Source organism: Hypomesus transpacificus, chromosome 2 (assembly GCF_021917145.1).
Source record: "Hypomesus transpacificus isolate Combined female chromosome 2, fHypTra1, whole genome shotgun sequence".
In the NCBI taxonomy this organism is placed as follows: Eukaryota; Metazoa; Chordata; class Actinopteri; order Osmeriformes; family Osmeridae; genus Hypomesus; species Hypomesus transpacificus.
The window spans coordinates 5,929,009-5,943,530 of record NC_061061.1 but is presented as its reverse complement, the minus strand read 5'-3'; the positions used below and the strand labels follow the sequence as shown (position 1 = coordinate 5,943,530).

At 40.9% G+C, this 14,522-nt stretch overlaps 1 protein-coding gene across 2 annotated transcripts in view; it reads right to left on the bottom strand.

Annotated features, from left to right (window-relative positions):
• The window catches only part of LOC124480088 (exostosin-1a-like), an 89,661-nt gene that overhangs the window by 35,556 nt on the left and 39,583 nt on the right, over positions 1-14,522 (bottom strand). For both annotated transcript variants that reach the window (XM_047039177.1, XM_047039161.1), the window contains exons 2-5: positions 9,220-9,313; positions 4,180-4,287; positions 3,758-3,877; positions 3,397-3,529 (exon numbers count right to left, since the gene is read on the bottom strand). In XM_047039177.1, coding sequence (XP_046895133.1) covers positions 3,397-3,529; positions 3,758-3,877; positions 4,180-4,287; positions 9,220-9,313 — 455 coding nt within the window. The remainder of the gene's footprint in view (positions 1-3,396; positions 3,530-3,757; positions 3,878-4,179; positions 4,288-9,219; positions 9,314-14,522) is intronic.

The following is a 14,522-nucleotide window of genomic DNA, read 5'->3' as shown; positions in this document are numbered from 1 at the left end:
TTTTGAATTAGCCATGTCCCCACTAATTAAAATTGAACTTATTTACTTTTGGCGGGACTTTTTTTTCAGTTAGCAGACGGTACTGAATTACTTCCAGTGACAACGTTGTTACGGTGCGTTCAGACTGCAGCGTTTTTTACCGCTCTGCACCGCTGGCCTTCCCACAGTGCACCACGCTCGGGGGCGTGTCAGACAGATTCATTCAGAGCTGTAGTTTTCTCTTAAATCGCTGTTGTAGTTTGTATAATGTCATGGCAAATGTGCAGACAAAATACAACTTTTACACACATTAAGCAAAAATCCGATACGGTTTCTAGATCTGACATGATCTTATCTACAAAAAAGATACATCAGACATAAACGTTGACATGTGTACCCTTTTATTATATTACTCGAAATCTCTGCAAATCAATCGCTAGATTATGACTTGCCACTACACATTCACTGCATGGATAGCGAGTGGCTGCCAGCCAGCATTTCAACGTTGAATGTCAATCGTGTGCCTGGTGAGCTAGCTAGACTATGCAGCTAGCACAGAAGAAAGTTACGTAATGCAACGAAACTGAATTAAAGTACAAAATACACAACATTGACGCCGACGACCTCAGCAACCCTGCGCCAGGCATAATCTTTGTTTTGTTTAAGTCTCTGTAATCGAACATAGACGTATCATACAATACTGGATATGAAGACACATACAATAAGTTGCTCTTCCATCTTGAAATTGTTAAACCTAGAAATGTTTACCATTACCAACAGTTGCTACGTTAAAAGAAACAAGAAACCAACCCGATTGGCCAACGCCAGCGTTTTCACGCTCTGCATTTACATAAAGTTGTGAAAATCCACCTTTCGACGCCCCGCTCGCCTTCCCACAATGCCCTACGCGAGCGTCAACGCCTTGTTTCATTGAAAATGAATTGGAAGACGACACCCCGCTCTACGCCCCGCTGCAGTGTGAATGCACCGTTACAGTAGCTTGTTTCAAAGGGGGTTCCTTGTTTCAAAAGGTGTTCTTAATGAATTATGCAATATGAGTAGGCTAAATGCTTGAAAAATCACTAGAAGGGAAAACGGACCCACCTGCAACTGAAGCAAGCAAGCACACCCTACAATTTCCCCAGAAATTGTACCCTCTGTAGTTTATATATTTTGTATGTCAATTAGGCATTTCATTATATAATAGGCGTTTATTTAAGATTTGTGTTATATAATTATTTATTTATCCAAGTATTTATTTATTTAATTTTGGCCCCTATAATCCTCCATAGTAGGCAGGTACTCTATTATTGGATCTGCCCAGAGCCACTCTGCTCTGCCATAACCAATCACTAGCGTTCGCCTTAGCCAATTCCTTCACCACTACTGTAACAGAGCTAGCTGCCGTAGCTGAAAAATCAAACTGTTCCTGAACCCAATGGGGAGGAGGGCCACAACATCATGGCCACCAACAAAACTCAGCAAAACTTGTTCTTGCTCTGGCTTTAGCTTATGGATATTCGGCAGCATTGCCACAACGGACCAAATGGCTTCGCTTGCATAGTTCTCTGCCGCTATTACGGAACTACAACACAAACTAGGGCACATCAACATCATCGTTCTCAGCCACTCCCTCTGTTCGCTGATTGGACAGGTAGATAGTTAACCTGAGACATCTGACTTACGTACTTCATGGCCAGACCTAGTACAGAAGCAAAATCAAAATTGAGGGGAAGTACGTAAGAGGGCAGAGCAAGGCTAGCTTTCCAACTGCACTGGTGACAAAATCAGTTTTTGTGTTATGGCATTCAGTCACCTTTAAGATCACGCACCTTTAAGAAACAGTACATCAAGGGTTGTTTAGTTGGGGCGGCTAAATGGAAGACAAACCTCACACTCTTAATGTCAGCAGGACAAGTATATGTTTAATTTATCCCAGCAAAGCCCTCTACTAGATCCTTTGTGGTCGTATTTATTGGCGACTCCAATGCGTTTGAATTAATAAATTAAAAGCTGTTTTAAATAATTCAAGGCTGATGCCAGGGTTGTTTGTGTTTTCATCCACTGTAGATTTGGATCCAGCTGTGCTGTTATGATTAAAAAGTGAACCATGGAGAACCATTGTTGAGGACTAACAAGGCTGTTGTCATTGAGTGTCAATATTGTTTCCAGTGATCCAGTAGGTAGGTCAGGGTCTCTGAGGGAGTCCTGCTAGACGTGGTTCCTTTGAAGAGAAATATTAGCAGCTAGGTACGTGTGTGTGTGTGACTCACCCAGCTTCACGTGCTAGAAGGGGAAATCTATCAGGTATATATGGGTGTGTATGTATATTCTGTGTTAATAGGGGAATTCTACTAGGTATGTGTGTGTGTGTATGTGTGTGTGTAACTGACCAAGCTTGACGTGGTAGAAGGGGAAATCTATCAGGTATATATGGGTGTGTATGTATATTTTGTGGTAGAAGGGGAATTTTACAAGGTATGTGTATGTGTATCAATGTTGGGGGAAGTTACTCAAAAAAGTAATATATTAGTTATTACTTATTATTGTTCAGTAAGAGTGGTGTGATTAAGTTACATTATTACTTTCTGTACAACATAACATTATTACTTATTATATTACTTTTACTATTACTTTTAATAGCGAGTTGTGGAAACGGGTCGCTATCTCTCTTATGGTTTAAAGTGGATTTTTCGCTAGCTTCAAGCTTCGTTTCTCTGTGGACACTTTAGAGAAGTTTGAAGTGTCGTTTTTGGCAATAGATAATATTTTGTTGGGGCACAGTTTGCATTTCACTTAAATGTTTTTTTCCAATACCTTCAATGAAAGTGAAATAGTGTGAATATTTCCATGACGAAAATGTAACACGTTCTGCGGCCATGATTGCTGTTGTGTTTGCCTGCAGCGTGAATCAAAGGCAAACAGTAGGCTAACTGCAAGACTGCGCCCAGGAAGTGTTGTTTATGCAACAATCTGTATTTATAAGGCTATTTAAGTCCTTTTGTGAATTCATGCAGTAACTTGGACAAGTAACACACGTTAAATAAGTAACTGTACTAATACTACTCCATGTCAAAAAGTAACGCGTTATATTACTTCGTTACTCACTTAAGTAATAACCTTATGTAACGCGTTATATTACATAATATTACATATATGTTACACGTTATATTACATAATATATTAGATTACGCGTTGTATTACATAACGCGCTACCCCCAACACTGGTGTGTATGTATGTATGTGTGTGTAACTGACCCAGCTTGACGTGGTAGAAGGGGAAGTCTCCCAGGTATGCCTGGGGGGTGTGTGTGTGTGTTTATGTGAGTTAATCACCCAGCTTGACCTGGTAGAAGGGAAATTCTACCAGGTGTATGTGTGTGTGTATATGTGTATATATGTATGTGCGTGACTGACCCAGCTTGGCGTAGTAGAAGGGGAAGTCTCCCAGGTAAGTGGAATACTGTGGCAAGGTGAACAACCCTCCTGGCAGGCTGTTCCACATCAAGCTGCTCCTGGAGGCTTGCTGCAGCACCCTATCCTGGAGAATCTGGGAATACACAACAACACATGCTCACATAGGGCTCACCAAGGACACAACAAGCAGAGTTAGCAAAGACAACCGCAAACCAAACAACCTTACTAGGGAGCAAATATCTCAGGATCCGGCATTGAACTCCTTCAGAGTGGAACTGCCTTAACCAGCCCTTATTGGTGCAGAGGGTGTAGCCTCTGGGGCCTTGTTAGGGAACAGGCCAGTCCTGGTGCAGATACTCACCTCCAGAGTGGTGAGGACTATCCTCTCTACAGAGGAGAAGTAAGCCTCCCACAGGAACTGGGTCTGCTGTCTCAGAGACAGGATCCGGTCCTGATGGATGGAGTGCACTGTGGATGGGATCTGACGAGTAGTAAGGAGGAGAAAGAGCAGACAGAAAAGTAGACAGAGCAAGTAGAAGTGAATGGTTTGTTTACCCCACATTCAACGAGTCCCCCTAACACAGGCGCCTGAACGCACAGACCCTATGACTGACCCCGCCCGTTGAAGAACCATGCCTTCACCATTAAAAGATGGCAAAACTTTATAAAAGCAATCATTACAATCAAAGACTATAAAAAGTTATCCATCTCATGTATGTATTGAATGAATCCCATTCGAGTCAGAAACGAGTGGGTACAATGCGGAAGCGAGCGCTGCTGTACCTGCAGCAGTAGTCTCTCGTCTCCGATCACAGCTGCAGTGTTCCAGTCGATAATCTCTGAGAAGGGCAGCTCCCAGCCGTTACTGAGCATGACTGGTACACACGCAGCCTGGGTAGGAAACGCACGCACACACACAGGCACACACACAAAGATGCGCACACACACTCACAGATGCGCACACCCACACAGACGCACACACACAGATACAAACACAGACACAAACACAGATGTGCGCACACATACAATTCCTCGATTTTAAGTACCTACTGTTCATCATTTAGGGTAAATGACTCATAGGACCTTACAAAATACAAATTAAACATTTTCTTTGTGTCTGTCTTTGCCAGTATGAAGGAAGTTGGTTAACTTCAGATAGCTTCTAATTTGTTGGCTAGACAGTGATATAACCGCACAACCTTGCTAAAGTTATTACTAACCATGATAGTCCATCACAGCACCCACATTATAAACACACCGATCACAGTCAACATGATGACAGCGTATTATTGCAGAAATCGAATCAGCAGTTTGATGCTTAGAAAAACCGCACCATCTGTCTGGCATTGCTGGGTCATATTGGTTCCAACATCTTCTATTTTCCAACCTCCACTCGACACACTGGCAAATGGCTGAGAGCAAGCTGCATGTGAACTGCAGGCTTGTTACATTACTGGAGAGTAATGCATTCTAAATGGATCAGGCCCTTTGCTGAACTTACACTTTTCGATTGACGCACATTGCATTTATGATGAATGTGTATCACTGGATATGCTATGTAAATGTGTATGTGAATATGCAGTGCAGATTTTGCATGGTTAGGTGTGTATCTGTGTATGCACATTGAATGTGTGTTTGTGTGTACTCCCTGCATAGGTGTGCAGGGAGTGTGGGTGTGTGTATCCAATAACAAAGCCTGACGTCCTGTCGCTGTGTCCTGTTGCTAATTGGCTAAGCTGGCCTGTATTCAGTGATTTGCCCTCACCAGGCCACTCTCTCTCTCCAGCTTCATACTGGGCACTAATCCCCTCAGTGTCATTAACCAGAACCACAATCTCTTGACATACAGCATTCCATACACACACACACAGGCACCAACACACAGGCATCCACACACAGCTACGCACAACCCACACTCGCACCCACACCTAACCCTGGACTGGAGGCTGTGCTCAATGCTCAGCTAGTACAGTCAGGTGTAACACCTATATGTAGTAGAGTATTTCTAATCCTGCCCTTAAAGGGGCAGAGCCAGCGGTGCTTCTTCCCTCTCCCCAATGTTCAGGCCTCTTCCTAAGACCAGCCTGGACTTAATTAACAGCACGGAGATCCACTTTAATAATGCAGGAGACAGAAACACTCAGCAGGAGCAGCTGTGTGTGTGTGTGTGTGCATACTATAGCAGATTAACCCAGGTTAAAATACTATATATGCTAAGTATACTAAATCTTAGCATACTTGAGTATACTTGAAGACTGATGAATCATCAGTATACTTCAAGTTATTGACTGATTTGCTAATTTGAAATGTGCTATTTTGGAACAACTTATTTTGTACTAAGTATATTTTAGTCAGTGTTGGGGTAGTTACTCAGAAAAAGTAACTAGTTACAAGTTACTAGTTACTTCTGAAAATTGTAACTAGATTACTTTACTGCATTTGAAAAGTAACTTCACTACTAGTTACTTTACTTTCAAATTTTTTAAGCAAATGTCTAGATACATGGACAAACATCATGGCCCTTTCATCACTTTATTTTTTTATTTTAACAAAAGGGCATCTCTTAGCCTTTCCACATAGTGTATTGTAATTATAAACATGTAAAACAAAATGGCATATAAAACTCAGCCATTCACTTGAACAAACATTAACCCTGTCCACACTGTCTGACCAAAGAAATATGCCTCACTTTAAAATCTCATTGAGTTGACAGCAGTTGAAAGACACCTCTCGCCTGGACATAGAGTGCATTTTACTGTAATATTTTTGTCCTTTCGAGCAACAAAGTTAAAATAATAAGAATATCGCCACTGGCTGAACCCTCCTGTCTCCGTCTCATCCATTTTCCCGCTTCCGTCCCTCTACACCAACCTAGTATCAATTATGTGATACTGGGTTGTCAATGCACCAGCAGCTACGTCACTCAAATCACTCAAATCGGTCTCTGTGGCAACGGTGCCCAGACAAGCAAGCATACAGGCAAGCATGCAAGTGCCACTAAAAGAGAACTTTTCGGAATGGCAAAAATTGCTTGGGTAACACAGAAAGCGCGTTCCTGAGGTCTAGTAAAGTAGCGTATTTTGAGTGTAATGAGTTACTTTACTTTGTTACCTATAACAGTAATATCGTTACTGTAATCCGTTACTTTGTAACTCGTTACCCCAACACTGATTTTAGTTGTAATTAAATTGTACTAAAGCACAATTTAATACTTAAAGTGTACTAAGTATACTTGAAGTTGTTCCACTTTAGCACATAAAAGTACACTTAATACACTTTAAATTGTGCTTTAGTACAATTTAATTACAACTAAAATATACTTAGTACAAAATCAGTTATTCCAAAAAGCACACTTCAAATTAACTAATCATTCATTAACTTAAATTATACTGATAATTAATCAGTCTTCAAATATACTCAAGTATTTTGAGTTTTAGTATACTTATTTTATTTTTATATTTTTTTACCTGGGCCCCCAGAGAGGGCACTTCGTCTAAATTGGAATACAAGTCACACTTCCAATGCAATCGGACTTCCAATGCGCCGCGACCCCCCCAAGCTCCTTCTGACTTCAGCCAAAATGGTTACATGTTGAAGCTATGAAAAAGTATGTTAGTGCTTTCAGTATTATGCCTTTTTTTTCCAATCTTTTTAAAAGATTCCCCAGTGATTGTCTAGTTGATAATGGGCAACGTAGGTTAGAGCTCCGCATCCACGTTTACCGATAAAAGTGAAATCAACCTCGAATCTCTTGCCACTCACTTGTTCTTGAAGTTATTGTATATCGCTTTTGTGGAGGGCTTTTGACGAATAGTAAAGTGTAGCATTGGTGTTTAATGTTAGACCCTGGAATTTCATACTTCTGTTTCAGTTGTAATCTTTATTTGTTTTCATAGAAGATACACGGGTTAAAGCCGTTAACAGTAGTCTTTTAGCTTTGTTAGCCATCGATTGTTCTTTGCATGCGTGTTTGTACCTACAAAGAAAAACCAGAGAAGGTTGATCGATTTCTGATCCCCAAACCATCTACTACTGCCCCTACGACAAGGGATATTAAACTCATACTCCAGAACAGGCAGAGCTTGCTGGTCCTAGTGGAAGCACTTCCCTGTCTCTGGGTACCAACATTACCGCTGCTGTGGGCAGGGCCGCCCATAGAAATTGCTGGGCCCCTGAAAAGGTCCAGTGAATGGGCCCCCCCTAATAGGTCTTTACTTATTAGAGCATGCGCGTGTGTGCTCTCTTTTTCCTACATAAAACATATGTAAACTTAGAGAGACTTACTCAGTGATGGGAGCTGAACATAAAGTTTAATAAATATAACTGAGAGGCCTTAACAACTTGTGTGGCGCCGGGCCAGACACACACATAACAATTTGACACACTGAGATCTGCTACACTCACCACATTTTCTAGTATAAAATGCAATTTACCTGCCTTCATCTTTGCCTATTATACAGCCATCTTACATTTACATTTATGCATTTAGCAGACGCTTTTATCCAAAGCGACTTCCAAGAGAGAGCTTTACAGCTTGTCTTTCTGGATGCAAAGTCTTTTATAATGTATTTGAAGTCAATTTGTTTAGCCATTTTACACTCAATGGAAAGTATTGTGATTGAGCCTCTCCTGGCTCATTGTGGAGCACAAGTTATTTTTATGATTTTGAGTTTACTGAAGGACCTTTCTCCTCCTGCCAAGTTACAGTTAAAGTGCAGAATGTCCTCAAAGCAATGCAGAACATGCGCTTTCTCAGTGTCAGCTTTGCTCTAACTAGCTTCCTCTTGGCTAGCATCGTGGCTACTGTTGCTCGTCTCTGCAGCCTGTGACCTATAATCATCAAATGATTTTCATCATGCAATGAGTGTTCATTGACTATGTATACATGTTGCACAGCCTTTGGTTTTTTCATTTTCACAAACAATTTTCAGTGAATTGTTTAGTATTTCAAACTTCAATAGCTTTTTGGTTACGTGACCTATCATCCTCAAATTATTTTCAGAGTGTTCATTGACTATGGATACATGTTGCACAGCCTTTAGTTTTTTCACTAAAGGCCTAAATATTTTTTCAAGTTACAAATATTTTTTGCAAGTACACAAATCTTGCCTTCTACAGAGATACAAAACTTTTTTTGCAAGTATACAAATCATTTTCTACAGAGACACATCATTTTCTACAGAGACACAAATCTTTTTTGCAAGTTACACATCTTTTTTGCAAGTTACAAATCGTTTTTACAGAGCTCGCTTTCCTGGCACTAATTTCACGCCATAAACCCCGGTTAAATTAGCACAATGCTGAATGTTGAATATCGAACTTCCAACCAACTTTACCACGGTCTTCGAAAGTAACTTAAAAGATCCTAACATTTCAGCATTTTTAAGTGTTTATTTTTAAAGTAAGCTTTAAGTGCATTGTTACAAAGATTATTTTTAGCATGCATTTTAAAATATACAAATAATATGTTTAAAAACAAAGTTCCAGTTGTAACACTTTAGAAATTATAAGTTTTACTTAAAGTATAAATTTGTATAATATATTTACTAAAAGTGTACTGTAGTAAAAAAAAATTATAGTGTGTTCAAAGTATTAACGTTAAAATTGGTAAAAGCATTATGGTAGTATACTTTTTATATATTCAGAGATAGTACACTTCTTCTTAGTATATTTAAAATGTACTATTGAAAATGCTTGAAATACTCTAAAGTATACTTTTTTTTCACCTGTGAAGCCCCAGGGATCCCTGAGGTTCTTATTCTTTCCGCTTTCTGTATGTATGCGTGAACATGCTAGTATGAAGGTGTGTGTGTGTGTACTCACCTGCAGGGCCTCCAAGAAGCGGAAAGACCCAAGGCGTCGGCCCCTGGGCACCAGGCAGAAGGTGGAGTTGTGCAGCATCTCTCTGTAGTCGTACCTGAACAAACACAGCACAGATCAGGGGAGCTGACTAGAGTATTTGATTCATAACAATTAAGACCCATTCACTGGTCTATTCATTGAATGCCCCACCTATCAGAATGATGAATTCAGTGCTATAATTTGACTTTTTAAAACACGTCTAGAGGAAAGTTACACAGAGTGGTTGAATTACAACATTTTCTGGGGTCTCATTTATAAAGCTTGAGTACGCACAAAACGGGTCTGAACATGTGCGTACGCCACTTTCCACGCAAAGGTTGTGATTTAAAAAAAAATGAATTTGACGGGAGAATGTGCGGTCCTCCACGCAAACTCTGACCCTCCCGTAGGCCTACGCACCTTTTGGAAACAGTTGTAATTGGTGACACAGATGACCGTAATGTACCGTCAGACTGCAGAAAGTAAATGTAGAAAGAACGATTACTCGTAATATTTATATATTTTGTTTTCCTCACACACGTTTTTTTCACTCGATTTCATCATTACCATGAAGATTTAATCCAGCAGCTCTATTTTTGCTTGTACTGAATGATAATGGTTCCATAAACACCTTGCACAATCAACTCAAATTTTAAATCCAAATTCAGCGCTGTCTCACCATCATATTGTCCACTACCGGAGTGCAGGAGGGGGAAATGCCCAACTGCATGGAATGCAGATAACATCACATATCCTACCTTGAAATAACTGCAGAATTCAGTGTATAACTAAATATATTTATTTAATACTGTGCATATATCATCATATGTCAAAAACTGGAAATACAGTCGTTAAGCTCCCGCGCAATCGCTACACTCCACGTCCTCGTTATCAGTCCAGAATTACTGTTCATAACAAAACGCTTTTGACACCCTCGTTTTTTTTATTGGTGATCCACCGGCCACCAAATTATGTGGTTTTCGGGCCTCCGCCAATAGGCTGTCAGTGTCTGAGAAGTTGTCAAGCGCTATGATTCACCATAAAGAACAATCGCATGCCAGGGTCAGATGAGATACTAGATTATTATTCATGAGGTGCTTTGCATTGACTATTTATGGTTAAAAATGGGCGTGTTAAGGGCGGGGTACAATGCTGATTCACGTATGCACACTTGTGGGTAATCTGTGATTTATAAAGGGAACATTGCCTACAGGTGTGCATACGCAGGGTTTTATCAATCTGAATTTTTGTGTGCGTACGCCATTTTAGGCTTTTTGGCGTACGTACACTTTTAGTAAGAATCCTACCCACAGTTTTATAAATGAGACCCCTGGACTGGGCCCAACTGATGAGACCAAACCTCCCCCCTGTACTTCCATATCTGGACGGAAAGTTCTCTTTTGAGGCAAACTGCATTCCTAGAGGTTACACCCCTCCACCTTCCTCTCTCCCTCTTTTCCTCTCTCCCTCCGCTCAGTGAATCCTATGCCCTCTCACCTGCGTTTCTGAACATCTCTGCTCTTTCTCCCAAATCCCCCTTTCCTTCCCTCTAAGCCTCAGTCAGCACTTGGATTAAGTAGCTGCTTGGAATTCCTACTGTGACATTCCTCTGTGTGTGCTGCACATAAATGTGTGTGTATGCATTTAACATTTTCTGAATGTGTGTCCTACACAGAAGAAAGTGTCTATGGGTGTGTGTATGCTGTGTGTGTGTCTGTTAGCATGCTGTGTGTGTGTGTATGTGCCTGCCTGCGGCTCCTCTCCTCTGACCAGCAGGACTGTCCCAGCTAGCCCCTGCTGTACCAGAGGTGCATTTCTGTGGGTCTGTGGGCCAGGACCCCACAGCAGACCGGATAACATAGTGTACAGACCAGTGTACAAACACAGCCACAGTCTTACCACAGATGCGTGGTAATGTAACCTAATAGTCTAATACAAGCTACTGTACAGATGATGAGTGCAGTGCTTCACTATGTGAAAGGGGTTTATGGGGATTATACAGCGGACATAAAAGCCATTGTTTAAATTGTAAGATGCCATTTGGAGATCACAAACAGATAGCCTGTGACAAAACAAACACTTCGTAAATGTAAACATTCATTCAATAATTATTCATATTCATTATTATTCAATAATTATTCACGTCAGGTTATTGTGGTTTTATCATAGAGTTTCTAATGGTATGGTGGATGAACCTATTGCACTCTTGCATTATCTATGATGATACTGTAATTACACACAAGACTGCAGGTCTAATTCCTGTATGGGAATTGAATGAGATACATTTAATTTCAGAGGGAATGGTAAGTTATTGCCATGAAAAGGACAAATTATTTTGCAAAAGAGCAAAATAGAACAGTCCCCCGCCCACATACACACTCCTTGCTCTGTTTAGCATATGAACCTTCATCCTTCCAGACAGTATGGATGACCGTGCTAATGGTAAATGCAAGGTTAACCACCACCGCCTACAAGAATGAGAGAGTCCTTCCCTGAGGAACGTGGAAACGTTAGACCCTGGCATTAACATGAACAATCTGGTAAACCAGCACGGCTGCTCCAGCGAGGCAAAATCGAAATGGTTGGCCCGCGGCGCGCAACGACGGAGAGGTAGAGGCAAGATTAATGATTAGTATAGCACTGTGATCTGATCATGGAACCAGGCAGGCTTACACCAAACAACCAAACTCTACAGCTACAGTTTCCAAAGGGACATGGCTGGAAGAGACTGCATGACATAAACCAGTAATGTAATACGTAATTAACCTTGCGTTCAATTATTCAATTGCAAAACCTAAATGGAGCATTGTATTTTACTGTTCCAACAGAGGTGAGTATTTATCAATGAGAAGTTTAGCTATGATTTAAATTTCTCAGAATTGCTTTACCATGTTGGTGACGTCTGTTGTGATGTTCCCAATAGTTTGATCCAGTGGAAAACTATGGTCACAGGCTGCAGGCCAAGGCAGAAAATCCTGCAGCAGCACTATTTCTAGTTGTCTAAAGTCTTTCTTAATGGAGATGGAAATCAGCCATGTAAGCTTGGCACACACATTTCCAGTGAAACAGCCAGAACCAACACATCGCAGCACAGTGATTTCAGATAAAATCTCACGGAAGGGTCGAGACACTTGAAATGTTAGTAGCACCGAAAGTGATTCTATCTGGATGTCATGTGATAGCATTAATGACACCCCCCCCACACACACTTATTAAAGAGAAGTCAAGTTCATGTAGCAGTCCTATATTCATAATTTAGTCCACATTAGACATTCTTCTCAGTTCTTGCAAATTGTATTCCACTATCGCCTTCAAGGCACTTAATCTCCTGCTCCTCATTTGCTGCAAAGACTTCAAAGGAGATCCTCATAAAACATTTACTGCTGCACAGAATGAAGTCCTCTGCCTCATCACAGCCATGTACAACCCTGGGTTAATAAAGCCAATTACTGTACAACACATAAACTAGACTGTACCACACGCACGCACCAACCTCACAAAGTGGTCTGTAAATGTATTCTTCCCTCAAATGAGTTAAAACAGGAGGATATTAAAAAAGGGCTGTCCATAAAAAATGGGGGACAGATTTACGGAGTGAGTGCTCGAGTTAATGATGTGTGTAGAACAACCATCAACTAGGCTAGAGGAATGTCCGTCTGGGTTGTGAAAACATCAAATCACAGGACAGGCCACCCAGGCATTCCATCTCCTTAGTCAATAACAACTGATGCATTGATCAATGATTCATCTTTCCTGAGGAAAAAACATCAGTGATAGACTACCTCTTTCAAAAAAAAAATCAAAGACCCTCAACTGAGCGAGAGAGGCAAGGGAGAGGGGCTTGAGACAGCGAGGTGACATACAGAGAAGGTAATGTGCGGAGCGAGTGAGAGGGCTCCTGTGTTCCAGGTTTGGAATCTGTCTGTTCATGGGCCAACAGGGACAGGGTTCGACAGGTGGGAGAAGAAGGGAGATAGAAAGATATAAATAAGTGTGTGTGTAAGAGAAAGGACAAAGACCAGAAGCACACCAACAGGAGCCACTGGAACACATGGTCAAACCAGTCATGCCAATATTGAGCAATCAGTGGCTAATTTCAATTTGGTTGAATTAGGTAAATAATTTATAATTATTAATGAATAAAATTATCAAGGATCTTGTGCTACTCTCAGTTTCAGCAGGTCAGTCAGCACTGTTTCTTTGGGCGGAAGGAGTCAGAATGGAATCACTTAATTACGATTGTGCTTCCCTCATTTGTCCAAACAACCATGAGTTTTCATAAAAAAATTGACAATGACAATGCTATCTGATCTACTGTGCTACATCACATTTCTCCCATCAGCATCAGATGAGCATACAGTAGGCTTAGTCAGATGGTGATCCAATATCCTAAATGACACCAGGACAGAGAATTGATTGATATCAATGATAACATTGGTCCCTTCCTATATCAAGGATACATTTATAAAAAGCAAAACACTTGACCAAACCGATGACAGTAGCATAGAATATCGGGGTAAAAAGCTGTTTGGCAGTGTGAGGTAAAATGAGGAATGCCTCGTCTGCAGAAAAGAGTGAAATTAGGATTTCAGACAAGGGAAAGGAAAAATACATCCTTTATGAAGATCTGCTAGGTGGATAGCAAGTAAGAACACTATGTTTCTGAAATGTGTGGCAAGGATTGTGTGGCAATAGCAACAGGCGTTTTCTTGGGTAGCCTGCTAGAGTGAAATACTGAATGAGACTGCCATGAAAGAACCTCCATGTTCTGAATTACAGGCTGTCCTCTCCGAACCGTAATGGTTATATAATAAGATAATATATGATATATCATATAATAATAAAAAACATTTTTTAACAAGCACAGTGTGTGACTAAAGATTACAAACAAGAGTAATCTATTTACCCCCCCATTTAAAAAAATCCCACATTTCACGAGCGGCATGCGCCAACACAGTAGAGTTTTCTGTGATGATGTGGTCCAGTCAGAGAGAGAAAAATTATAATAATAATGGATTTTATTTGTATAGCACCAGGGTGGGAAATAAGCACCCGCCACCCGCCAATGGCGGGTATTTTTTCAAATTGGCGGGTGACTTTGCCATGTCTGGCGGGTGGATTTTTTCAAAATATACCACAACGTGTTTACGGTTTCAAGCGCTGTGTACAGAAACATAGAAGCTCTCCCGGGCTTTGGGGTTTGCCTCGGAGCATTCGTTTTCGTGGCAGCCGCCCATTGGTGTACAGGTGTATGACGTAACCAACCAAACCTTTGATTGGTCCAA